The following is a 27,557-nucleotide window of genomic DNA, read 5'->3' on the forward strand; positions in this document are numbered from 1 at the left end:
TAAGGTGTGTGTGTGTGTGTCAGCGTCTGTATGTGGCACAGGGAGAGAGATCACTCTGACCTCTCACACACATTTCTTGCTGTGATGAGTCAATGCCAGAGGTGATGTCGTGCATGATAGCTCGGGGCTAACTCATTACCACCTGACAACACTTGTAGCGCCCTACTAGGAAGCAGGGCTTTGTCTCAGTAGGGAGAGATGGAGGCTTAGCTAGACCAGCTGATTCAAACAACGCTCCTTTCTTTCCGTAGGGTGTACGGCTTTACTGTCGCCTGCACTGCTTGTACACGCCTGTCATCAAGTAAGTATCCCTTCTCCTCCTCCTCCTGCTCCTCCTTTTTTCAATCCTCTCTCTCCCCTCCTCCTCCTCGTTCACACTCCCTCTCTCCAGGTGCATGTCTGTGAATATTCATGAGATTCCCATTCAGCCCGCACCATCCCCTCTGCGTGCAGTGGAACAAACAGTCAGTCTGCCCACGTGACGCCGTGACACACATTCTCCTCTTCAGTCTGGAAACCCACCTTTTATTTTCCTCTTCAGCTATACATTGATATTCAGTTCAGAGTTGCCAGGTTTTTCAAGGGCAAGAGGGTTTATCAGGGAGCCTAGAATTGAAAACTGCCCTTCACCACCTTGAACCTATGTGTGATTTTAGCACACCCTGGACAAACACAGCAACACTGCATAAATCTTTATTTTTCTGTGGGAGTCACCTTCAGCTGTAGCACCCAGACAGGAAAGCAGACATTGTGCTAATCAAGAGTACATGCACACTCTCTTTCTCTCTCTCATTCTCACTCACTCACTCCCTCTCTCATTCTCAGTCTCTCTCTCTCTTTCTCTCTCTCTCTCTCTCTTTCTGTATTTCTCTCTCTCTCTCTCTCTCTCTCTCTCTCTCTCATTCTCTCTCTCATTCTCACTCACTTACTCTCTCTTTCTCTCTCTCTCTCTCTCTTTCTGTATTTCTCTCTCTCTCCCTCCCTTGTTCTCCCTCCCTCTCTCTTGCTCTCTGTCTCTATCTGTCTTTATCTGTCTCCATCTCTTCCTCCCTCTATCCAGCCACTGATTGAAGCCTCCAGTGTATCAATTGTCACAGGCGAACGAATCGGTTCTGGTCAGCCAGAGACTCCATTAACCCAGAGAAGCAGAGACGCCTCTACGCGGCCTCCAGCTTAGCAGTCCCACTCCTTCCCACACACTGATTACAGCGTCTGTCTTTTACTCTAGTAGTCTATTAGAGAGCATACATCGATTAAAACGGCCGTGCATATTGTTGATCCTGAGTGGTCGTCCTCATACATGTAACCGCAGCACCTGCTAAGGGGCCACTGGTTCGACCTGGTTACCTACTTCCTGTTTACGCGAACATTTCACCTGTTGCAAGCGTTCGGCCTAGAACACTGATGTCGATTGCATCATCGGGTCTGATCAGGCCTTCTGCTGTGGTTGTTCTGGCTTCTGTTTGAGTTTTCCATGGAAGATGTGCAGTAGGAAAAGACCCTAGCCCTGAGGAGGACACACACACACATACTCACACACACACACACGCATGCTCACATCCATCACAGTGACAAGGTCAACAACACGTCAGACGATGTACTCAGTGTTCTGCCTGTCATGTGGGTATAAACCGTACTTCCTGTAAGCCTTTCTAACTTCCTGTAGTCACTTCCTCTTTCCAGAATGGTCTCATGTGGCTGTTTTTGTACCCTGGCTGTAATTCTTACAAAGTTTAAAAACAGGAGTAGCTCGCTGTAGGTGTACAGCATGCTGCCAGTCCCCAGGTAGAGGTCTGGGTATCATCAGAGTAAGTGATAAAGTAGGTCCTAAATGTGTGGCTCTGTGTATCATGACAAACACACGTGTCACACAGGAAGTCCATCCCCCATTGGTCCTCAACCAGTCATGGAAAATACAAAAAATACATTGGTAGAGGAGGAAGTTTAGAAGGCACCATTGGATGGGAGATGTGAAAGAAGATGATGCAGATGTTTTAAAATAATAATCATAAATAATAATAATAGTATTTGTAATGCACTTTATATTGAGCTAAAATCTCAAAGTGCTACAGGTTAAAAACAAGAAAGGGTGCAAAAAAATCATGTTGAACAACTGAACATGTTGAAAAGACTGAATAAAGAGTCAATCAGCCAAAGGCTCTGTTAAAATGGTAGGTCCTCCTGTGAGCCAGGCAGTGTTTAATCAGCTGTGGTTAGTAAGTAACCAGACTGTGTATGTTTGAAGGTGAGTAGTTAGTCTAGCCTAGATAGAAGCCCATGCCAGCTTGTCCATGTCGTAATCAGGTTATTGACCAGATGAGGTGTTTGACTGAGTCCCTGCTGGCTGGCTCGGAACTGTGTTTGGGCTCAGTGTCTGCCTGGGCTCACCTGTATTCACCTGTGTTCACCTGTGTTCACCTGTGCTCACCTGTGTTCGCCTGTGCTCACCTGTGTTCGCCTGTGCTCACCTGTGTTCACCTGTGCTCACCTGTGCTCACCTGTGCTCACCTGTGTTCGCCTGTGCTCACCTGTGTTCACCCGTGTTCACCTGTGTTCACCTGTGCTCACCTGTGTTCACCTGTGCTCACCTGTGCTCACCTGTGTTCACCTGTGTTCACCTGTGTTCACCTGTGCTCACCTGGGCTCTCCGTCCTACTCGCAGGGACAGAGACTATCATCTGAAAACCTTCAAGTCGGTGGTGCCTGCAAGCAAGCTGGTGGACTGGCTCCTGTCTCAGGTAGATTCCGGAGGGTCACAGTCTAAATGGAACAATCATAAATACTGCACCCATACACACTCATGAGACAGACATACATTTTTTTGGGTTTTAGGTTTTTAGGTTAGATTGGTTAATTATGGCTACTTATATTTTTATATTTTGTTTTGGATTCCCCTTGTGTACTACAATATAAAAAATTACTTTGTCAGCTTAACAATTTGAGTGAAAAGTTCAGTCTTTTTGAGAAATGTTTTATTTATTTATTTAGTGTTCCCCCCTTCTTGGCTTTACTGACTCTGAAACTTAATGACCCATGTTATCCCATGTTATCCCATGTTATCCCATGTTATCCCATGTTATCCCATGTTATCCCATGTTAGCCCATGTTATCCCATGTTATCCCATGTTATCCCATGTTATCCCATGTTATCCCATGTTATCCCATGTTATCCCATGTTATCCCATGTCATCCCATGTTATCCCATGTTATCCCATGTTATCCCATGTTAGCCCATGTTATCCCATGTTATCCCATGTTATCCCATGTTATCCCATGTTATCCCATGTTATCCCAGTATGATCTGACTGATGTTCCAAAGAACTCCATGTGATGTCCCAGAATCCTTGAGCTTTTTCATTCTTCTTCTTCTTCTTGCAGACTACACACACACACACACACATACAGTCCCACGCACACATTGAATAAATTACAGTGTGCATGTGTGTGAAGGTATAAACCAATCTTTAAATAGTAACTGTAGATTGTGATGCGTGCGTCATCTTGTGTCCCAGGGCGACTGTTCCTCACGCGATGATGCCGTGACTCTGGGGGTGGGACTGTGCAACAACGGCTTCATGCACCACGGTCAGTCAGTCTCACACACACACACACGCACGCACACACACACACACACACACACAGGTGCACCACACACACACACGCACACACATAGACACACGTGCACCACACACACACCTGCACCAACCCCCCACACACACATACACACACACACACAGTAACTTGTTTACCCTACAGTATAATACTGTAGCCAAAGCCCAAACCGTGACCCATGTCAGCCGTGTACCCTGAGTTGAGCTGTTTGCTTCTGCTACAGAGCTGTCTGGGTCAACAACATCAACACCTACAGTGCATTGGCCTTTAGAGGCAGCTTAGCCTACATGCATCCTCGGCAGTGTGTGAAGAGTAATCACCCTTCACATCCCTGCACACACTCACCCACACACACACTCACTCAAGCTCAAAACTCTCGAGTACACACTTGTGAAACTTACACTCTCGCACGCACAGGAGTTTGCACAATTGCATGTGTTCTTTTTGAACTTCCGCTGTTTCTCTCTCTCTGTCTCTCTCTCTGTCTCTCTCTCTCTCTCTCTCTCTCTCTCTCTCTCTCTCTCTCTCTCTCTCTCTCTCTCTCTCTCTCTGTTACTCTCTCTACCACACACACACATACACACACACACACTAACCCGCTGCCATCTGCTGGTGGGTTTTACTGCATCTTGACCCTCTGACCACTGATGACAGGAGGTGTGTTCTCACCTGTCTGACCTGCTCAGCGCCCCAACACTCCTACTGACTCAGTCAGCGTGTCTTTAAACACACACACACACACCAACACACCCTCTCTCTCTCCCTCTGTGGCTCTCCTGTGTCTCGCTGCACTTCACAAGATCAGCTACCGTTAGCTAAATGTTTGGGAGGACCTTGCAAAGACCTTTTCATGTTTTTATTACGTATAAGGATGTTATTATGTAATGGCCAAAGCCCAACCACAGGATTAGATACTGTGCAACGTTGTGTGGTCAGCCTGTCTGTGGTTAAAACGTCATGTTTCTCTCTGAGATCGTTCATGTGGTCATTTAGGTATTACATTTCACCATGTAGCTCATCTGGACTGTAGGTACTGCAGTCAAATGATGTATTCATTATTTAGTGCTTGTCTGTGTGTGCGTGCGTGTTCTTGGAACAGCCAAATTAGGGTGTTTCCAGAGGCACCCTCAGGCTGAATAGATGGCATTAAGGTATCAGATGGCCTGTCCAGGTAAATAGGAAATGCCTTCAGGTCTGACTTCATTTTCTTGGTACAAGGCCAAGGTGTAGGTGTGTGTGTGTGTACTAAGTATGTTTGTGTGGGTGTGTGTGGTATATGTGGCTGTGTGTGCGTACGCTGTAAGCTGTGTGGCACACAGCGAACACTTGCGAGGACACACACTGTGGAGTGCTCTGTTGTCTCCTTGAACTGTTGGAATCAGGCTTTTCCATGGAAAGGGTTTCCAGAGGATAAGAACAGAGAACACGGTGTCCTTCCAGCGCGCACGTGAAAACACACTCACACATGAACTAGCGCACTGTCCCTAGTCCGTGTGTGTGTGTCTGTGTGTGTCCGTGTGTCTGGGTATGTCTGTGTCTGTGTGTGTGTCTGTGTGTGTGTCCGTGTGTGTGTGTCTGGGTATGTCTGTGTCTGTGTGTGTGTCTGTGTGTGTGTCCGTGTGTGTGTGTCTGGGTATGTCTGTGTGTGTGTGTGTGTGTCCGTGTCCATGTGTGTGTTTTCCTAAACACACTCTTTAGCTGAGAGCAACAATAATGCTATTTTCTGTGCGGAAAAAATGCGGGCTAACCATCTACTGCCTGTCATCACGTAAAAGAAGCGTATATTTCACCATCCCTGGGTTGGATCACGGTTTGACAAGTTAAGTACAGTATTGTGCACACTGTCAAACAAACTCTTGCGTCTAAGCATGTTGTCTTTGTTCATTACTCACTATTCAAATATCAGTGGTCACATCTGATGTTGGAAACAGCTGGTGTTAGTACAGCGCATTACAGATGTTGTTATGCCAAAGTTTAGACAAATGTAATATCGAGTATATGACCATGCCAAGGAGTTCTTGCACAGCACATGTTTACATTGAATTACAACACGATACACCCCATTGACCCCAGCTACTGAGACGTGAGTTATTCACCAGAAGGAAGTAGTCAAGGAGACTCTGAATCCCAGCACACGTGACCTCATGATGGTAGTGTTGGTGAATCGTGATAATGTGTGTGTGTTAACGTTACGTAATGTAGTTACGCACAGGGTTTTCCTGATGCTGTGTGCACCTGGTAGAAGTACCCAGGTATTAGGAAAGGGGGGGGGAGGGGATGTCTCAAAACCACAGCATACAAGTGTGGGCCCAAATGCACGAATAAGCAGTACTCACTCACACACACACACACACACACAAGTTCCCACACAAGTACACACACGCTGTCTCTCTTTCTCTCTCTCTTTCTCTCTCTCTCTCTCTCTCTCTCTCTCTGTCTCTCTCTCTCTCCAGAGACTCTATAGTCCTAGGATTTATAGATTTAGGTAGGTAGGCTAGACCCAGATGAGCCCATCTCTTCTTTGCATGTTTAGCTAATGCGCTAATTAGCCGTTAGGTTGATGTGTGTAGGTACACTCGAATTGGCAGCTGCTTCTAAGTATCGTAAGTGGGTTGTTCTTGTTGCAAGTGACCTAAATGAATCGGTCTGGAATGACTTAATGTACTCGATAAAGAAATAGTTCTTAAAATGTCCGTTTTTTTTATTTATCCACAAGGGCTTTGATGGACCACATCTGTGGTCTGCAACGGAATACATTTGTCTCTGAGTAATTATTGCACATCGGATTAGCGCACTCTCCACTGACGTGCGTCGCTAGACCATTTCCAATGTTTTGTTTTTTAATTGCGGTGGGAATCCCCCCCCCCCCCCGTTCAGGTTTAGTACAGTCATAACTGTCTGGCCCCATTGACTTTATTTCCCCTTGTCATTTTACTCTGTGGGAATTAACATGTTTTTCAAGCCGTTTCTCTTCCTTGTCTTTGTCTCCTTGTCCTCCTCCAGTCCTGGAGAAGAGCGAGTTCAAAGACGAGTCTCAGTTCTTCCGTTTCTATGCCGACGAGGAGACTGAGGGCACCAGCACCAAGAGCAAGCAGCTCCGCAACGACTTCAAACTCATAGAGAACATCCTGGCCAAGTCCCTGGTGGTGAGCACCCGCATGCACGCACACGCACACACACGCATGCACGCATTCACACATGCACACGCATACACACACTCACACATGCCCACACAACTATTTAAATACTCACGTATACACACACACACGCGTAAAAACACACTCACCTATGAAAACACATACTTATGTATATATATATATATATATATATATATATATATATATATATACATGCTCACTCGCATGGTCACACAGACACACACATGCACGTGCACACCGATAAAGAGCTATTTTATAGAACATTACTGTGCTGTCCGGGGACTGAGTATTCCATTGTGTAGGTGCATGTTATAGATATGTGGTCAAATCAAGGTCCTTGAAGGCATAATCAGAACCAGCCCTGCATCCTACGAGGACCCCGTGTGCTATGACGTAGACGGCATCTGGCTCAGAGCATCAGAACTCACACACACGCAGCACACACACACACACACGCAGCACACACACTCACAGACCCCATACACACACCCATACCACACACACATACCAGACACACCACACACATACCACACACCACACACAAACTACACACACAGATACCACACACCAAACACACCCATACCACACACACATACCAGACACACCACACACATACCACACACCACACACAAACTACACACACAGATACCACACACCAAACACACCCATACCACACACACACACACACCACGCACAGATCTCCGCCCCAAAGGCGTCTCGGATAAAAACATCTCCCCCTCCAGCTTTGAAGAAGCCAGAGCTTTGAAGTTGCTCTGATCCACGTGCATATTTAAATAGCATTTGACTTTTGCAAATGGAGTCAGCTGTGTGTCATCATAGAGTCTTCCCTTGTGCCTCTCCTCAAGCTGATAGCTGCTATCTGATAGCTCGCTGCACTTTGAACTGATGAGAAGTCTTGTTGATTCGCTTTCAGTAAGACGCGCTCAATAATATCTTCTCATGATTTGGTAAATTCCGTTTATTTATTTATTTTCTTTTGATAAGGTCAAGACCTGAATCTAAAAATTCACAATCATTGGCAGTTGGTAGAGTTTAAATACACACTTTCTCCTCGCTAATTTGAAGAAGATGTATCCTGGAGAGAAGCAATCTCGTGTGAGCTGCCAAGCGAGAGCCCCACTTGGCCTTGGTGAAGCCCCTCAGTGTGGGCTAATTGCAAGCCTCTCCATAGGGGTACCAGATATGGGCTCTGGACCTTTTCTTGATTAAACATGTTTTTTTTTATGTGTTAACGTGGTAACATGCAGCATGTCATAGCTGTTTGCTACCTAACTTGCCTTAGAACTAGAGTGGAACTTGGATGTGTAGGCTACCTCACTTTCTTCCTCGCTCTCTACCTCTCTATCACCCTCTTCTTCGCTCTCTACCTCTCTATCACCCTCTTCCTCGCTCTCTACCTCTCTATCACCCTCTTCTTCGCTCTCTCTCCTGACTGGTCAACACCCAGTGACGGCTCGACGTGACATTCAATAGCAGCTGCTGGAAGAATGAGGGGAAAGGTCAAACCATCAAACGGGCGGGAAACCGGGGTCTACAAGAGCCTACAAAGTGTCAGGCTAATATTAGCAGTCTTAGCGCTAGCGTTGGTTAATGCAGTGTACCAGCGGAGGACGTGTAAGTTTTTTTTTTTTTTTTTTTGCTTTTTTTGCTTCCAGAAATGGCAACGCCTCAGTCTTGATAATAAAACATAATCCACCCTGTAGCTGTTGAAGTTCACAAACCTCCGCCGCTCCCATCTAAGGCTTCTTTGTTTACCCTTCCCTTTTTAGCCAACTCCTCAGATGGAAGCCACCTAGCGATAGCAATCTTATCAGAGCATTGCAGCAGCGAGATAGGCCAGTGGCTAAGCTAGCATTAGCTTGCTAATGACAACATCCCCTCAGCAACGCGCCTTCTGTCACATGATGACACACACAAGCCATGGGATACAGTCCGGAGAGACGACAATCTGATATTGTGTCGACAGCTGATATGTAGAGGGCAGACCACACAGAAACCCCACACAGACCCCACACAGAGGACAAGCCCAAGGCAATCATGGTTCCTCTTGAACTGACACGTACGATCAATCGTTCGATGAACGTACGTCATTAAGGCGAAACCTTGTGTTGATTGTGCCCCTCTGTAGATTCACCCCGAGGAGGAAGACTACGGCTTTGAGATCGAGGAGAAGAACAAAGCCATTGTGGTGAAATCTGTCACCAGGGGCTCACATGCTGAGGTAAACACACACACACACACACAGTGTTACCCTCATCCAGGGTTAGGATCGTTCGAAGACAAGGTGAAAACACATTGCTGCCCATGCCTTCCCTCATCTTCTCTGTCTGTTGCACACGCACACACGTCACGCACACACGTCACACACGCCACAAACCCCCCTGCTGCCAAAGCACATTAGTCCCAGAGGGTCAGGGTGGGATGTGTCCTGGACTGTGTGTGCGTGTCTGTGTCCCTGGGGGGGGGGGTGTGGAGACAGATTAGGCATGCCTGTTCACATTGCTGTCCCTCAGAGACAGCCCACCACACATGCTGATATGTCAACTCACTCTGTCTACTTTTAGTCTCTACTCTCTCTGTCTCTCTGTCTCTCTGTCTCTCTGTCTCTCTGTCTCTCTGTCTCTCTGTCTCTCTCTCTCTCTCTCTCTCTCTCTCTCTCTCTCTCTCTCTCTCTCTCTCTCTCTCTCTGTCTGTCTCACTGTCTCACTCTCTCTCTCTGTCTCTCTCTCTCTCTTTGCTCCTTCTCTCCTGACTTTTCATCTTCCTGTTTCATATTTATTTGAGAAATACTTGATATTTGAAAACTCCCTCGTTTCTTTGGGTCATAGTTGTCAGACTTGGTGGGTAGTGGTATCTCCCAGATCTCAACCCTGCAGTGGTCCTCTGGATCGTCGGTCTTCCTTCAGTCTACTCTATTTTCCTGACTTCTCCTGAATCCTGCCTGCCTGCCCCCACCCACCACCCCGCCATACGACTCGCTCCACCCAAGCCCATAACAACGCCCCTACTCAGTATCTGCGTCCCTCCCCCCCATCCCTGCATCTCTCTCACCCCCCCATCCCTCCATCTCTCTCATGCCTCCCACCAAGTCTTCGTCTTCCCCTTCCAAACAGTGACAGAGCAGTTTGGGGTGAAACAGCCCCAGTGTGTCCGCCTGGTGAATGAGAGCTGGGAATGAGACTGGGAGAGGGAACGGGAGAGCACTCAAACACTCTCTCATCCGCATTCCACACACACAAGCATGCAAATCCCACCCACACGCACACACACGCACATACACACTTTCACATCTTCCTATACACACATAGACACAGCACATCCCACATACACTGTACACACAAACTACCCCCTCCCCCCCACACACACACACACACACACACACACACACAGACACCCACTCTTGGAGTGCCAATGTGTCGGCCTGTTGCCCAGCCTTAACAACTTCCATTTTGGGCTTCAAGCCAGAGTGAGACCCCCTACCAAAACCTCCAGACAACCAAAGCCGAACCCTCATGAAACCCATGCCATTGGCAGCATCTGGGGGTCTGGATGGGGCCCCCGGGAGACAGAGCACATAGAGGCAGCATTATTCTCCCAACGTGACCAGAGACATGAAACCCAGCCATTCAGTGGGAAGTAAAGCTCTCGTAACCTGGCTGGTTTTCCAGCATTGTTTCAGTGTTCAGTGTGGAGCTTTCAGGAGTACACAGCTGGCCTGGGTCTTCTTTATACCCTGTACTGAAACATCATATTTGTCGCATGAGATGTGCTTCCCCTGGACCAGTTTGGGCATGCAAGGCATAGCATTGTGAAATTCAGTTTGTCGAGATTTATTTCTGTACAGCCTTTGGTTCCCCAGATGTCTGATACTGATAGCATCTCCAGTCTAATAATAAACACTCTGTAAGCAGCGGTCATGTAAGACTAGATCTGGTCCTAGAACCGGTTCCGACACCAGTCTACCAACAGTCCCAGCCTCAGTCCCAGTCTCAGTCCCAGTCTCAGTCATAGCCCGGTGCCTAGAACCATTCCTAGCACACAGAAAAAGCCCTTCATAAACACTCAGTCCTCTTCCAGGTTCACACGGAGAGAGAAGCTAGCCGGTGGTTTGAGGAACAGGAAATGATCAAAATAATAAACAAACGGAATAAAAACAAAACAAACATAAATCCTTTTAATGAATCCTCTTGTCTCGTGCGGCCTCCGAGGGGAACAGGAAGCGAGAAGGTGACCCTCCTCCCGCTGTGTGTTCTCCAGATGGCAGGTCTGCAGGTGGGCAGGAAGATCTTCACCATCAACGAGGACCTGGTGTTCCTCAGGCCCTTCTCCGAGGTGGAGACCATGATCAACCAGTCCTTCTGCATCCGTCGATCTCTGCGGCTGCTGGTGGCCACCAAGGCCAAGGAGTGAGTCAGGCACACACACACACACACACAGACACACACACACTCATACCTCACACACACACACACTCACTCACACGGGCACTCTCATGCTTGGACAAACACACACTAAATATGAACAGTGTGGACGCTGACTGTTGTTTCTGCTGATCCAGGATAGTGAAAGTTCCAGATACGGCAGACTGCCTGTCCTTCAGACTGTCTGGCTCCGCCCCCCCTCACGTCCACGCTGTACGGAAAGGTAAGCAACACCGTCTCTCATTGGTCCTCTCGATTCACCCAGTCATTGATTGGATGTGATACCACCAGATAGGAAATAGGTGTATTCTCTTTTAGTGGGGTGGTGATTTAGTGTGACAATACAAACTATAACTGGGAGGAAAATTGAATACCGTCCAATAAATCTTTTCTAAAAAGCCTTTGAATCATGATCTCAGACAGCCTTTGAATTCTCCAGAGATGAGAAAACTAAGGTAACATGACCCTCCAAACACCTGCCTTCTTCTCCCTGTCTGAACCTGGAAGAGGTCAGAGTTCCCCCCGCTAATGGACGGCATTCCCCTTAGCCCAGCGCGCACACACACACACACACACAAACCAAACTGACTTCATCCCAGCGCTCATTGTTAAAACCACCTGGTCGCCTCTCTCCTTTCGACCTGCCAGACAGATGTTTGTATAAAAACTTAAAAAAGAACCGGAGATTTACGGCTGGCGAGCGCGGGATGCGTCCAAATGTGTAAAACAGCTGGAGGACTCGGAGGGAGCGTTGCCACGGCGAACCCTGTTCTTTATTATGACTGAGGGATCTCACACGTTCCGTGACCTCCCTCCTCCGCCCCGCTCCCCCTCTCCGACCACAGAGAGAGGACTGGAGCGTTCCTGTCCTCCCCTCCAGCTACCAGTCCCTCTGGACGGGCCCCGCGGTGATGTCAGACTCTCCAGCGCTCGCTCTCCTTTTTTAAAAGATGTTTTTTGGGGGGCGTTTTTCATGCTCCGTTGGACAGTTTGTAAGTGAAGTGTGTCAGGAAAGAGAGAGAGAGAGATGGAAGAGAGGGGAAGACATGCAGCAAAGGCCCAAGGCCGGATTCGAACCCGGCGCTACATGGTTACGCGCACTTCTCTGTTGAGCTCCCTCGGAGCTTCTGAATCAGAGCGTGGCGTCCAGGGGCTGTATGTGGTTTGTGGTCAGTTCTCTGTGAGGAGGACGATGAGACGGTCTGATCCCGGGGCCTGGGGAATCCTGCCTCTGCGGACGGGGGATGAAGAGAAGCTCTCTCCTCTGTACTTGTGACACCGCGTGATTTGTTGCTTTGTTTTCGAGCCACATGTCACATACGTAAGCTCCAGAAGGGGCCCAGTAGAATTCTGAAGGCTACGTAGCAGTGGTTTTGAGTTCGACCGCCTAACCTTTTCACACATTTATTTTAAAACGGCATGACACAGAATGCCTGGTATACCATGACAACCCGCTGTAACGCGATACCCTTGGGTGTGGCTGTTCTCTGCTCCTCTAACCCGACCCCTTGACCCTTGACCCCTGACCCCTGTGTGACCCCCAGGTTGGGAGGCGGCAGCAGCTGGCCTCCAGCCAGGCCAGTGCATCCAGAAGGTCAACGGCAACAACGTGGCCCACAGCAGCTACCAAGACGTCCTGGAGCACTTCAGCTCCCAGGACTCTCACCAGGACAAGCCTGACACGGTGAGTCGTCGTCGTCGTCGTCTCCCCCCCCCACCCCAAGACCACAACTAGCACATCATCTCATCCTGGTCTTCAGTTCATTTGAACTTTCAAAACAAATCTTAATTTAAAAAGCTGAGGGGGGGGGGGGGGGAAACGGTCACGGGTCTTCGACTGTCACTCTGAATCCTGCGGCTTCACATCCTCAACTCTTGCTCAATTTCAGTTGTGAAACTCCGCAGAGGAAACCCATTGCTTTTCGTCTTGTTTTTCGCTTTCCAACCGCGTCAAATCTCCTGGCTCTTCCGCACAGCTCGTCTGGCTCGGGGACAGGCCAGGAGGCGCTGCTTAGCCTCCTGTGTGAGGCACCTTGTTTTTGTTTTCCCTGGCTCCTCTGTCAGATCCCTCCTCTCAGGACCGGTCTTCCCAGGGGCCTCTCTGTTAGGACAACGTTGTCTCAACCTTGCTGTTTGTTCATTCACTGGTCTAATAGGCAGGATGTTGTTGATGTACTGGTGCCATGTTGGGCGTCTTGGTGCCAAAGATACACACACACACACACACACAGGACTGAGGTTTTGAGTGGCGATGTGCTACATACAGTACACACACGTCATACACACTCACCTGCACGGTCAGAAGAAAGCACACACACTCAGTCACTGGTTTTCTCTCATACTCTCTCTCCCTCCCTCCCCTCTCTCTCTCTCTGTCTCTCACTCTGTCTTTTCATCTGCACCTGTCTCTCTGTCTCACACTTTCTCATAAACCCGCATATATGCCTCGCAGAAACAAGATGAATAACCAGCCCTGTGTGTGTTGACAGTGTCAGTGGGTGTACCGGGCGTTCGAGGATGTGGAGGAGCTGGGGCAGGGTGAGGGGGAGGAGGGCTCGTTCAGGGCCTGCACGGAGGAGAACGGAGCTGACTCAGAGGACACTCACGGCACCAACGGAACAGGTACACAGGGAGAGAGAGAGAGAGAGACAGAGACAGTGACAGAGACAGAGACAGAGAGAGAGAATTTGTGTGTGTGAGAGGGTGAGAGTGTGTGAGGGTGTCTATATTTGTGCTCACTTGCGTGTTTGTGTCTTGTCACCCTAAAGCGCCTGACACCTCAAAACAGTCCTAACACCTCAAAAGCGCTCTGAAAATAAGCTCACTTCAGAAAGGACCACCCCTGTAGGTCTCTACTCACACGCGTGTCTACCTCCCGTCTGTCTCCCTAGACCCCCGAGGTCTGGCGAGGCTGTCGGTGTCTGAGGACAGGCCCCTGGTGAGCCTGACGGTGGACAACATGCACCTGGAGCACGGCGTGGTGTACGAGTACGTCAGCACGGCCGGCATCAAGAGCCAGGTGCTGGAGAAGGTGGTGGAGCCCAAGGGCTGCTTCAGCCTCACCGCCAAGGTACTGCTCTCTGCCAGGCCCCGGTTCCAGGCCCCGGCATCAGACATGTCTGGTGTTTTTTTTGTGGAATTTAGAACAGAAAAGTGAATGGAGTATTTGAATTGAATTTTAAGCAGCTCTATAAAACTGTTTTTAAAAGATTTAAGAAAAATAAAGTTTTTAAAATAATAACTGATTAATTTAAGTGAAAAAATCTATACTAAATAGTTGAAGGAACTCCATGACTACTGCACCTATCGTCCTGCTCTCACTCTGTCATGCAGTCTTGACTGGATCAGAGCGCTGCTCTTCTCTCTGTGCTCAGATCCTGGAGGCCTTCGCCAAAGACGACAGCCACTTTGTGCGCAACTGCAGCCAGTTGATCTCCCAGTGTGACCGTGTGGTCTCCATGCCCCAGTTTGAGTTCAGGAACATCTGTGACACCAAGCTGGAGAGCATCAGAAGACGCATCAGCAACTACCAGCAGGTAGACCCCACACATCCAGAACATTCCAATATTATCATTATATATTTTTTTGCTTTGAATGTAAAAGTACACTAGGGGGGTGGGTGAAAAAATTGATTCACATTTGAATCGCGATTCAGTCTTCGAGCGATTCACAAATGTAAAAAAATTTTTTGTTTATTTTGTTGTTTTGTAATGTATTTGTTGTTGTTTTGTAATTGTTATTTATTGTTTTTTTATATATATTATTTTTTTTAATAAAAATGGTGAATCGATTTTTAATCGATTTGTGACTCCAAGAATCGATTCGAATCGAATCGTGAGGTACCAAAAGATTCCCACCCCTAGAAAACACGCCTACAATTTATCCATGTGGTCGCTTCTCCCTCTCACTTGATGTCTCCCGGCCCAGTTTGCCCAGGAGCTGAAGAACAAGGCGTGGCCGACGTTCAAGCAGGCGAGTCAGAGGCCACACCCCCTGGGTTGCATGGACTTCGTTCCCACCAACTGTCACGTCAACCTGATGCAGGTGTCCCACCCCAAGAGCACCACCACCGCCGGCAGAACCTTCAGCATCCGCTTCGGGCGCAAGAACTCTTTCTTTGGGCTAGACCCTGACCAAGGTGAGGAAAGGGTTAACTGGTTTAACTATCGTGTGTGTGTGTGCATGCACTCAGAGTCTGTTTGTGTAAACCAAGTACAGCTGACGTACTGTAGCTGGAAATGCACAAAGGAACTTGTGGCATTCGTCCATCTTCATCCTTCAAAAACGGTTCTTTAGTCAAAACACCATTCCCTGTTTGGAATTACATCACTACCACTTTTACCACTTTAAATCTTTTAAACAGTGGGATCGTTTTGCTTTAATTACCCTCTTTGACCAATTAAATCCCTCTGCACAGATGACTGAGTTCTCATGTGAAAGCCAACCGCGCTGATTAGCCTCTGTGCCACTGTGGTGATTCCCACAGTAAATTAGCAGAGTGGTGAAATGGAATGCCACCATTTTGAATCGTCTCCATGGGTCTGCCATTAAGGCTCCATTAGCCCCGGGTCAGGCCTTCTCACTGACTCTGCTGCTCTCAGTGATGTCATGTAAGATGGCCCCCTCCTAATTTCGTCATTACCATACTGTACACGAGGGGGCCTTGACCCACCCTGCTCTTGTTGTGACAGTGTTTACTGGTGAGGTAGTGTCTCTTTCAGCTTGTCAGCCACTCTGACGCTTCACCCCCGCGCCAGACAGACGCTTCTGCGAGACGGGAAAACGATACCAGACTGCGTTCTGTCTGAGAGTCGGCCATTTTTGTTGTTAGCGTTTGTTAGCGATGCGTTAGCCTTGCTTTCTCCCTTTCTCTCGCTGTCTCTGCGTTACTTGACATCTGCTCTACAGTTGTGCAGAAAAAAGTTTAGCCAGTCAGCTAGCTTCTTTTTTTTCTTTTTTTTTTTTCGACATATGCTTTGCTATCCCTAAACCATACAGTCTTGGGTTTCCATGGCAATATGCTTCAGGTTTTTTTACGACTCCAAAGTGACAGCTTCATTGAGCGTGCGGTCAGAAATGTGTGGAGTTATGGCTGATATTTCCTGAGGTGATGCAAGATTGCCTTTTTAGGGGTCTACTGTACGGCCGCTTGGTTGAACATTTGGGGGGAGGAATGTGCAGCAAGTATATAGGAGTTCCTCTCTCCATAATTGTAGCCTTGGCTATTACTGGCTATTGTTACTCCCCCTGTGCTCATAAGAACTTTATCTGTCTACGGCCTCGGGTGATTGCGGATTGCTTAACTTTTTACTTGTGTTTTCATAGCTGTAATTTTGTTTTGGGATTCTCATACCTGAATCTCACAGCTGTGTTTTCATGGACTCTGTTGACCTGTGGGGTATAAAACACATTAAAGGTCTATATAATGAAATGGAGTTTGATTCTGTATAAACTGGAGGACAAACATCTGGTGTGGGGTATGCATGTCTGGAAGAGAGAGCTTTGTCTGGTTGTCTCTCTCTCTCTTTCTCTCTCTCTATCTCTATCTCTCTCTATCTCTCCTACCATCTCTGTCTAGCAAACTCGTAAGCCCAAAGCCACATGCCTGCCTAATAGAAACATGATCTCTACAAATGACAAATGTAGATATCCATAATGAATATTCTATCCTATATTTCCTTTTTTCTTCCTCCCTTTTTGTACTCTGCTTATCCTCCCCTTCTACCCAATCCCTCCCCTCTTCCTCTACCCTCTATTCCTCCTTAAATATCCCTTTCTCTCCTATTAAAATCCACCCTCCCTCTACCCCCTTTCCCTCCCTTACCTTCTCTTTCGACTCCGTCTCTCCCCTTCCTCTATCCTCCATCCTTGCTTTCTCTCCTATCCTTACCCCCCTCTCTCCCCCATCTCCTCCCTTCTCTCCACCCCCCACCACCCCTTCCCCTCCCAGCCAACCTCAACCCCATGTCCCACACCCAGCACTGCGTCACCAGCATGGGCGCTCCTTCCTGGAGCTGCTCTGGTCTGGAGGGCGACGAGACGGAGGAGAACGGGACGGGGGAGGGGCCGGTGGACGGCCCGCGTGACCCCCACCAGGGCGAGGGCGGCCTGAGCTTCCTGCTGAAACAGGAAGACGTGGAGACCCAGGACTCCTACATCCGCCTGTACAGCCGCCTGGACGTGGCCGTGAGGGAGATGAAGCAGTATGTGGCCCAGATAGACGTGTAAGTAACCGGAATAAACAAATGGGGGGTCAGATGGCTGAGCGGTTAGGGAATCGGGATACCAATCAGAAGGTTGCCGGTTCGATTCCCAGCCGTGCAAAATGACGGTGTGTCCCAGGGCAAGGCACTTCACCCTACCTACTTGCCTTGGGGGAATGTCCCTGTACTTATTGTAAGTCGCTCTGGATAAGAGCGTCTGCTAAATGTAAATGTAACATGTCCGTGTTCCGCACAGGCTTTACACGAGCAACGGATCGAACGTCCACAATGGCTTTAGACTGTTCTCTTCATTTCACTCGTTATGAAGACATGATTACTATTCAACAGAACTTCACTGATGCACCTTGTTGTGAGTCACGATGGCTTGATCAAAACAACGAAACATGACGCTTTCAGAACTATTCTCAGTTCCTGGAGTCTTTTCAGTGACATTTCCCTCAATAGGCCTCAATTGTTCTGCATATGAAAGGACAGGTGTCAGTTTGAAACTAACGGTCCAGACATAGCCAGACCCAAACACAGAGTGCGTCTAGACCTCCTCGCCCAGCCCTCTGTCATGTTTATCGTTGAGACTATGGAGGGCTGTCCTCAGGCCTGCAGAGTGCATCGGTCAGGCCCCACGTGATGTGTGTGTGTTTGTCTGTGGAAGTGTGATGTGTGTGTGTTTGTGTAGTCCTGCATGTGGCTGACTGTATGTCAGTTACAACCCACAATCACCAAGATAAAAGATTTAGCAACCCTATCTGAAATGTTGTTGGATTCCCTCCACCTTCCCATGTCCTCCCTCCCTCCCTCCCTCCCTCCCTCCCTCCCTCCCTCCCTCCCTCCCTCCCTCCCTCCCTCCCTCCCTCCCTCCCTCCCTCCCTCCCACCCTCCCTCCCTCCCTCCCTCCCACCCCTCCCCCCTATCCCCCATCCTCCCCTCCCTCCCTCCCTCCCTCCCTCCCTCCCTCCCTCCCTCCCTCCCTCCCTCCCTCCCTCCCTCCCTCCCTCCCTCCCTCCCTCCCTCCCTCCCTCCCACCCCTCCCCCTATCCCCCATCCTCCCCTCCCTCCCTCCCTCCCTCCCTCCATCCTCCCCCCCCCACAGACTCCTGTCGTCCATCACGGAGCCCACCCAGCCCCAGGACGGTGAGCCCCCGGCCTACGAGCCCCACAGCCAGCCTCCCACCCTGGCCCCCGTGGAGGAGGGCGACCCGGACAAGGTGGAGCACGGAGGCATCAAGAAGGTGTGCTTCAAGGTGACCGAGGACGACCAGGAGGACTCGGGCCACGACACCATGAGCTACAGGGACTCTTACAGGTGAGGGTTAGGGCCACAACACCATGAGCTACAGGGACTCCGACAGGTGAGGGCTAGGGCAAGCCAGACTTTTCCCCCCAAAGCCACGCTGTCTGAGGTTGACTCGCTGGGGGAGGAGTTGGAGAGAAGGGAGGGAGAGAGAGGGAGGAGAGATGAATGGTGACTCATTCGCGCTAACAGGAGAAGAGAAGTCGATAATTAAATACATGCAAAAGCTAACAGAAAGTTAGCAGCTCAGTGACGTAGTCCCACCTGTCTTGGTGTTCCCCGCCCCTCCAACTCAACAACAAACCTTCCCCCTCCTGTTCACATGATATATCGCCCACTGCACCCCGTTCCCCCGCTAACCCTAACCCACTCCACATGTGAGGAGTCACATCTAAAACACAGAACAGGGTCTAAAAACGGCCACGGCGACCTCGCTTATGTCATGTGTCCTCCGTTGCCTGCGGTAACCATGCTGGGTTGGTGGCCGGAGCCACACCCACCCCACCCACTGAGACGTGGTTGTTGGTGGCTGGCAGGAGTGCTGGGGTGTAATACAGCTGAATGACTGGGCCTGCATCCATGCCCACTATGTAATTACTGTAGGACGAGGACCATGTTGCGTTTATGAACACACACACACACACACATGCACTTAGGCTATACTATACACACACAGTCACACACAAACATACTGTACTAAGAACAAGACACACACACATACACACGCTATACTGTACACACACTCACTCTCATGTATAGCGGTGTACACACACGCAGTACAGCTCACTCACACACACACACACACACGCACAGAGACACACACACACACACACACAGAGACACACACACACGCACAGAGACACACACACACACAGAGACACACACAGAGACACACACACTCACAGACACACAGACACACGCACAGAGACACACACACACACAGACACACAGACACACACACACAGAGACACACACACACACACAGAGACACACACACACGCACAGAGACACACACACACACAGAGACACACACACTCACACGCACAGAGAACCTGGTGAGATCACCCGCTGGCTTCCCTGCCTGGGAAGTGGCAAAGAAACACAGGAACAGCGAGTTAAGAGCCAGGGAGAGAAACTGGGTTGTTCTGAGTGTTGTGAGTGCAGGAAAACTGCACTCACAATTGCAGAAAAATTGCTTTGGATAAAAGCGTCTGCTAAATAAATGGAACAGACTGAGTGAAAGACATGGGCTGGCTGGAGCTGCAACACAGTGATACTATATTCCAAGGATGTACTGTATACCAAGGATGTTTAGTAGATTCTTCATGTTTACCAAGGATATAGAGTACATTCCTATTGTATACCAAGGACAGATAGAGAGAGAGGCAGACTGAGATAAATGTAGACAGAGAGAGAGAGCGAGGGGGGGAGGGGGGAGGGGCAGAGAGAGGAGGGACGCACCGCCGGAGAGCATGAGGAAACAGGCAGGCTGCCGTGGGAGACGTGGCCTTGAAGAATAGCCACACAAACCTGTGTGCTCGCGTATGTGTGTGTGTGTGTGTGTGTGTGTGTGTGTGTGTGTGTGTGTGTGTGAGAGATGGGAACCAAAATCAAAGGAACACTCTAGGACGATTACATAATTGGCCCTTTAGTTCCATCTAAGGGATTTAGGACCCCTGTGGAGAGGAACAGGATTTTTTAACAGGCAATATCTCGGCCACCACACCCATCCTATTCACATCTAGTGGTTTCCTCTTATTTGGGTTCCGGCTTTCATTGTTGTGGCGTGAAGTTACAAATCCAAGCTGGGTGACAGCAATGAAAACAAAGCGTTTGTTTTCATTTGAGAGTCTGTTAACAATCATGGGGTTCAAGATTCTCCTGATGCTGTTTCAACTGGCGTTTGGGCTCAACGCTGTACATCCCTTCAGAGCGGACGATAATCATGTTCGAGACTTGTGACTGGGAAATACCCGGCTTGTTCAGTACAGTATGACAAAGATATAAGTAAATATACAGCACATACCACCTGCAGTAAACACCTTGGAATGTGTGCACATCATAGGCATCATTACCTTGAGTTGAAGTTATCAATTTGGTGTAATTTTTAAATTTATTTAATACCCCATCAACCCACCCGATACTGAAATTTAATTTAGATTTGGAATTTGATGTAACCACTTATTACACAAGTTTTCTGGAATGTCGACGCATCATTCCAATGAAGTACTGTGGATGGTTTTGTTTGTCTTTGAGAAACGTTTAATTAGTGTAGATAGTCCTAAATCAATCTCTCCCAGGAAGACTGTTTGACAAGAAGATTACAAGACTTGGGAAAACCTCTGAGGCTTCTGGTGGGAATGAACTTGTGATAGTAGTCAGTGTGTGTGTGTGTGTTTTCCAGCGAGTGCAACAGCAACAGGGACTCTGTCCTGTCATACACCAGTGTGAGGAGCAACAGCTCGTATCTGGGCAGCGATGAGATGGGCTCAGGTATGACACGTGCTGCTAACACAGTTACACTGACGTGATCATTACTAAATGTGTAATTACTGATGCCATACGCGTATGACGTTAATCGCTATGTTTGATCTGATCTCTCTCTCCTCTTTGCTACTCTCTGTCTCTCTCTGTCTCTCTCCGTCTGTTGTGCGCTCTCTCTCTCTTTCGCGCTCTCTCTCTCTGTTCTGTCTCTCTGTTTCTCTCTCTGTCTCTCTCTGTTCTGTCTCTCTGTCTCTCTCTCTGTCTCTCTCTGTCTCTCTCTCTCTCTTTCTCTGTGTCTCTCTGTGTGTCTCTCTGTCTCTCTCTCTCTCCTCTTTGCTACTCTCTGTCTCTCTCCGTCTGTTGTGCGCTCTCTCTCTTTTTCGCTCTCTCTCTTTTTCGCTCTCTCTCTCTCTCTCTCTCTCTCTCTCTCTTTCTCTCTCTCTCTCTCTGTGTGTCTCTCTCTGTGTCTCTCTCTCTGTGTGTCTCTCTCTGTGTGTGTCTCTCTGTCTCTCTCTCTCTCTCTCTGTCTCTCTCTGTCTCTGTCTCAGGTGATGAGCTGCCCTGTGATATGAGGATCTCTTCAGATAAGCAGGACAAGCTGCATGGCTGTCTGGAGCACCTCTTCAACCAGGTACACTAGCTCTGTCACCTACTGTGCGTCTCTACCAGGTACACTACTGAAGCTCTGTCTACCACATGTTCTACCAGGTAGTTGCACAGGCTCACAGGGAAGTCTCTCCTCAGCTTTGTGACTCTCCTAAAGCTTTTGAAGGCCATGCTTTTGTTTGCACAGTTGTTTTGAATTTGGTGGAGACACTGCTGCCAATATGTGTTTTGAATTCCCGCAAACACACGCACATGGAGAAAGAGGGGGAAAGTAAGAAGGGATGGACAGAGGAAGAGAGAGAGAGAGATATATAAAGTGAAACCACAATACCAAACATGCATGATAAATGTTTGGCGTAGATTCCAGTAGTAATCAGTCCACATCTGCAGCGCGTTACCTTATTTTGTTATCTCTCCGCTCACATCTCTCCATCCTCCCTGGTCCCTCCTCTCCCAACAACATGTTCCCTCTTCCTCTCTCACTTTCTCTCTTTACGTCATTCAATCCAACACACACACACAAACACACAAACACACACACACACACACAACTACTCCTTCCTGTCCTCATACCCACTCTTCTCCATGCCCTTTGATGTCGTCTCCAGGTGTAAACAGATGATTAGGGCCAGATAGAGACTTGGTTTGTTGTTGACGGGGTATGAAATGAGTCCAGGATCTGTATTTGGCGTGTGAGAAAGGTGCACGTCTGTGTCAGCAAGCCAGAGGGAGAGTCGGGTAAAAGGGGGGGAAAATAGAGAGAGACAGGAAGAGGGGAAGAGAGGGGAAGAGAGGGTCTGATCTGGTGGATGTTTGTGTTTCTCTGCAGGTGGACTCCATCAACAGTCTGCTCAAAGGGCCCGTCATGAGCAAGGCCTGCGAGGTGACCAAGCACTTTGACCCTGACCACACTCAACCAGGTAAGGGTGTGTACGAGGTGTGTTTGTGTGTCTAGTTTGGTGTGTGTTTGTGTGTACCATAAGTGAGGCAAAATAAACACACACACACACTGTGCTTCTAAGTGTCCGTAACTGTTTGTATGTGTTCATGGAACGAGTACGTGTTCACCCTGACTAACGAGCGACACACACACACAAACTTTGCGTGAGCAGAGTTCCGCCAGACGGAGGACTCGACGAGTCGCTGTCGCTACATCATCCACAAGAACATCCAGGAGGACCCGTGGAACCTGCCCAGCTCCATCAAGACCCTGGTGGAGAGCCTGCAGAGATTTGTGGATGGTACATTGAACCCACACGCACACACATTCACACTCGCACATACACACACCCAAATTTGCACACATGTACCCAGACTCACACACAGACTACACTCGTATTCGCCCATACTCACACACACACATACACAGACTCACACAAACACACACCCATGCGAAACCTACTGTCCATCAACCGTCACCAACCTCTCCCTCTGTTCACCTTCTGTAGACGGGAAGAACCAGCTGCTGTTGGCTCTGCTCAAGTGTACAGGTGAGTCAGACCGAGTAGCCGAGACACCTGCAGCTTCCCTGGAGCATCATGACCAGGTGTCTGGAGCAGCCATGGTGTTTGTGTGCAGCTTACGGTACAGACAGGAGGGGGGACAGGGATTGAGGGAGAGGACATGAGGGATGAGCTAGCTACTTTTGAAGTGTTGCGGTGACATATGGTGGCGGGTAATGGCCCTGTCCTCCAGGAGAACCCCCCCCCCCCCCCCTGATGTGACAGGCTGTCGTCCTGCCTGGCGTGGCTTGATTAGACCCATCCCACGCTGAGGCGTGGAGGGGAACAGGGGCCTCTGGTTCTGATTGATATCCGTGTTTGGATTGATGGTGGGGTGCCATTAGCTGAGTGAGAAGGCTGGATGCTCTAGTGTCCGTGAGCGTGGTAGGGGGTTGGGGGGGGGGGTTGGGGGGAATGAATCACAGGTCTGGGAAACATTTGTCTCGTGTCTAACCTGTCCCCTGTTCTGTGCTCCCTCCCTCCCCCCTGAACCCACTTTGTCTTTCTCTCACCCGTCTCTATGCTGTTCCATCCCTCCATCTCTCACCCACTCTTTTCCTCCTTCCTCCCCATGACTCGCATCTTCATTTCTCCTCGCTCCATCTTCATCCTGTCATCCCCTTTTCTCCATCCTCTCCCCCCCCCATCCTCCTCCTCCAAAACCATCCTGTCACCCCGTCCCCATCCCCGACAGACACCTTCCTGCAGCTCCGCCGTGATGTCATCTTCTGCCAGGCTGCGGCGGGGGCGGTGTGCACGCTGGCCGAGCAGCTGCTGGCGGCGCTGCGCTCGCGCCTCAACAACGCGGGCGAGTACGAGGAGGACAGCAAGGAGACCAGCCGCAAGTGGCTGGAGCAGGTCGCAGGCATCGGGGTGCTGCTGCACTTCCAGGCCACGCTGGCGCCACACGTGGTGAGCGGCGGTACTGCAGGGATCTGTTCAGGCAGGGACAGATGATGATGATGAGCCTGTTGAGTTAGATTCAGCCAGGGACAGATTTTAACCGAGCTTCGAAAACAAGATAACAACTTGCAACTAGTGAAACTTTTTTGGCAATGCTGTACTGAAACAATATGATTCATACATATTTTCATGTATGTACTTATCGTCCTTATCTCTGTTCTGGAAGGAAAGTGCCTAGTGGCCTAGCGGGAAATGGGTCTGTGTCGAGTTGCTCTTTAGAGAAGGGTTCTTTATCAGACTTCCTGACTTCAAGGTCTCTTTCCACATGTTGTGGAATGTGGACTGTCCCTTCTTTGAAATGACTACTGTGTGTCTTTGATCTGTATTGACTCTCCTGTGTGTCTATGTACTGACTCCCCTGCCTGTGTGTGTGTGTGTGTGTCTGTGTACTGACTCCTGTGTGTGTGTGTGTGTGTGTGTGTGTGCATTGACTCCCCTGTGTGTGTGTGTCTGGGTACTGACTCCTGTGTGTCTGTGTATTGACTCCTATGTGTATGTATATTGACTCCTGTGTGTGTGTGTGTGTGTGTATTGACTCCCCTGTGTCTGTGTATTGACTCCTGTGTGTGTGTGTGTGTGTATGTATTGACTCCCCTGTGTCTGTGTATTGACTCCTGTGTGTGTGTCTGTGTATTGACTCCCCTGTGCCTGTGTATTGACTCCTGTGTGTCTGCCCTGCAGAAAGAGGAGCGCACCATGCTGGAGGACACCAAGGCCGCCCTGCTGGACCTGGACAAAGTCACAGTGTTCTTCCGCCAGCTGGAGGACGAATACCTCGTGGCCAGTAAGACAGACTCCCCCTATCAAGGATGGTAGTCATGCATGCTAACTATGGCTGCCATACATTTAGTCATTTATCAGCTTACTTGCTTAGGATTTGTGATTACTTGATTGATCAGAAACAATTACATATAGATTAGGAAACACATTTCAAACAAAGAAGCATGCATTTGAAACACTTAGCCACAATTAAACTAAAGTTAGTGAATTGGGTGTTTTTACTTGACAATCATAAAAGCTTTTATCAAGGAAGATCAAGTTTTATTGTCCAGCTTCCTCAGTATGGCTGAGGGAGATTGCTGCCTTCAGCAAATATCACATAAGTTTTCCATTGTTGGGGTCAAAGCTATAAATGGTTACTGCTGAACAATAAACATACTGTACTGTTGCGCTGCATGCACTTAAATTTACATTTATTCATTTAGCAGACACTTTTATCCAAAGCGACTTCCAAGAGAGAGCTTTATAAAGGGCATAGGTCACTGATAATAACAACAAGATAGCCACAAAAACATTGCGGGTAGCCAAAACATGAAGCACATATTGTGAACAACCAAAATTAACTGGTAAAGGGAAGAACCATAAGAGCATGTAGTTACACAAGTTACAATTAAAAAACATGAATCGCTATAAGTGCAAGTGTACCTGTGGAAAAGCAAGCAACAGTAAAAATGATTTCACAGCGAGTCCAACAATTTCAGTTACAATCAGTTACCACTAACCAATAAGAGCAACAAGTCTCTAAGCAAGAGTCATTGTGATCCTTGAAGAAACTAACATTGGGCCGATGCGCTGAGGTGGGTAGTCTGTGCGTCCAGCGCGCACTTGACGGTATTGATTTGATAAAAGCTGTTTCAGGAAGCCCTGGACCCAGGGGGAAGCAGGGCCGAGTAAGCAGGTGAGGTTCAGGGGCAGGAGAGAGCAGGTTAGGTTGCAGTAGCACAGTGAAGGTTCAGGGGCAGGAGGGGGCAGGTTAGGTTGCAGTAGCACAGTGAATTCTAAGGGGTTCTTAGGTCACTGAAAGTAACCTCGGCTGCATGAAAACATAGGGTTCCCCACGTTCTCCAAGGCAGTCAGGAACATCAAGGCCCTGCAGATTTATCGCAAAGGGAAATTCCTCTCCGGTTCTCCTGCTAAACTCAACGAGGCGTCAAATCCCATCGATATACCAGTGTCTGGAGGGATCACGGACGAGACTGATGGAGTAAACGTGAACAGGCTGCTGGGGCTCGACCTTGACTGACCCCCCCCCCCCGCTCTCTCTCGACAGACACGCCGGTGTGTTACCAGGTGGAGGGCAGCCGTCAGGCCCTGAGGGTCACCCTGTACCTGGACAGCTGCCACTTCAGTGAGCTGCCCACACGCCTGAAGAACGGAGGCAGCCTCAAGCTCCACACTGTCCTCTTCACCAAAGGTCAGTACCCCACACCCTCCTCTTCACCACACCCTCCTCTTCACCAAGGTTCAGTACCCCACACCCTCCTCTTCACCAAGGGTCAGTACCCCACACCCTCCTCTTCACCAAGGCTCAGTACCCCACACCCTGCTCTTCACCACACCCTGTGCTTCACCACACCCTCCTCTTCATCACACCCTGTGCTTCACCACACCCTCCTCTTCACCACACCCTCCTCTTCACCACACCCTGCTCTTCACCACACCCTGCTCTTCACCACACCCTCCTCTTCACCACACCCTCCTCTTCACCACACTCTGCTCTTCACCACACCCTGCTCTTCACCACACCCTGCTCTTCACCACACCCTCCTCTTCACCACACCCTGCTCTTCACCACACCCTCCTCTTCACCACACCCTCCTCTTCACCACACCCTGCTCTTCACCACACCCTCCTCTTCACCACACCCTGAGCTTCACCACACCCTGCTCTTCACCACACCCTCCTCTTCACCACACCCTGCTCTTCACCACACCCTGCTCTTCACCACACCCTGCTCTTCACCACACCCTCCTCTTCACCACACCCTCCTCTTCACCACACCCTGCTCTTCACCACACCCTCCTCTTCACCACACCCTCCTCTTCACCACACCCTGCTCTTCACCACACCCTCCTCTTCACCACACCCTCCTCTTCACCACACCCTGCGCTTCACCACACCCTCCTCTTCACCACGTGCCCTTTATAGCCTCGCTAAGTTAGAGCTTGTCACGGTCTATTGTCACTTTTCTTGAACACTTTTCTTTACATTTCACATTGGCCTTTGTAGTCCATCTGAAAGTCCATTGAGGAGTCTCTGCCTTCTGATTCTCTCTCCACAATCCCTCCTTCAACCTGCACTTGGACAGAAAGAATGGATGGCATTATGTTTCATTCCTGTCTGCCAGCTAGCCATTTGTTTTCCACAGTCATGTGCCAATTGGAACAATATCCCAACAGGGAGGTTCATATTGTTCAGTGGCACATCAAAGTCCAACCCTGTAACGCAACACCCAAGGCTCAGTGGGGATCGGTTATAGACTGCTGTCGCCACCTACT

At 49.2% G+C, this 27,557-nt stretch overlaps 1 protein-coding gene across 2 annotated transcripts in view; it reads left to right on the forward strand.

Annotated features, from left to right (window-relative positions):
* Window positions 1-27,557, forward strand: part of prex1 (phosphatidylinositol-3,4,5-trisphosphate-dependent Rac exchange factor 1) — a 75,555-nt gene that overhangs the window by 42,810 nt on the left and 5,188 nt on the right. For both annotated transcript variants that reach the window (XM_084679619.1, XM_084679620.1), the window contains exons 12-34: window positions 1-4; window positions 252-301; window positions 2,663-2,738; window positions 3,513-3,585; window positions 6,616-6,758; window positions 8,920-9,012; window positions 11,049-11,197; window positions 11,350-11,435; window positions 12,757-12,896; window positions 13,702-13,834; window positions 14,104-14,282; window positions 14,587-14,748; window positions 15,140-15,350; window positions 17,163-17,436; window positions 18,524-18,736; window positions 21,129-21,217; window positions 21,757-21,839; window positions 22,644-22,734; window positions 22,927-23,055; window positions 23,263-23,304; window positions 24,011-24,228; window positions 24,961-25,063; window positions 26,330-26,473. The exon at window positions 1-4 is cut by the window's left edge and continues 100 nt beyond it. In XM_084679619.1, the coding sequence (XP_084535745.1) occupies window positions 1-4; window positions 252-301; window positions 2,663-2,738; window positions 3,513-3,585; window positions 6,616-6,758; window positions 8,920-9,012; window positions 11,049-11,197; window positions 11,350-11,435; window positions 12,757-12,896; window positions 13,702-13,834; window positions 14,104-14,282; window positions 14,587-14,748; window positions 15,140-15,350; window positions 17,163-17,436; window positions 18,524-18,736; window positions 21,129-21,217; window positions 21,757-21,839; window positions 22,644-22,734; window positions 22,927-23,055; window positions 23,263-23,304; window positions 24,011-24,228; window positions 24,961-25,063; window positions 26,330-26,473 (2,885 nt within the window). The remainder of the gene's footprint in view (window positions 5-251; window positions 302-2,662; window positions 2,739-3,512; window positions 3,586-6,615; window positions 6,759-8,919; window positions 9,013-11,048; window positions 11,198-11,349; window positions 11,436-12,756; window positions 12,897-13,701; window positions 13,835-14,103; window positions 14,283-14,586; window positions 14,749-15,139; window positions 15,351-17,162; window positions 17,437-18,523; window positions 18,737-21,128; window positions 21,218-21,756; window positions 21,840-22,643; window positions 22,735-22,926; window positions 23,056-23,262; window positions 23,305-24,010; window positions 24,229-24,960; window positions 25,064-26,329; window positions 26,474-27,557) is intronic.

The sequence above is a fragment of the Hypomesus nipponensis genome, chromosome 18, assembly GCF_054491055.1.
Source record: "Hypomesus nipponensis isolate SF chromosome 18, ASM5449105v1, whole genome shotgun sequence".
Taxonomy (NCBI): domain Eukaryota; kingdom Metazoa; phylum Chordata; class Actinopteri; order Osmeriformes; family Osmeridae; genus Hypomesus; species Hypomesus nipponensis.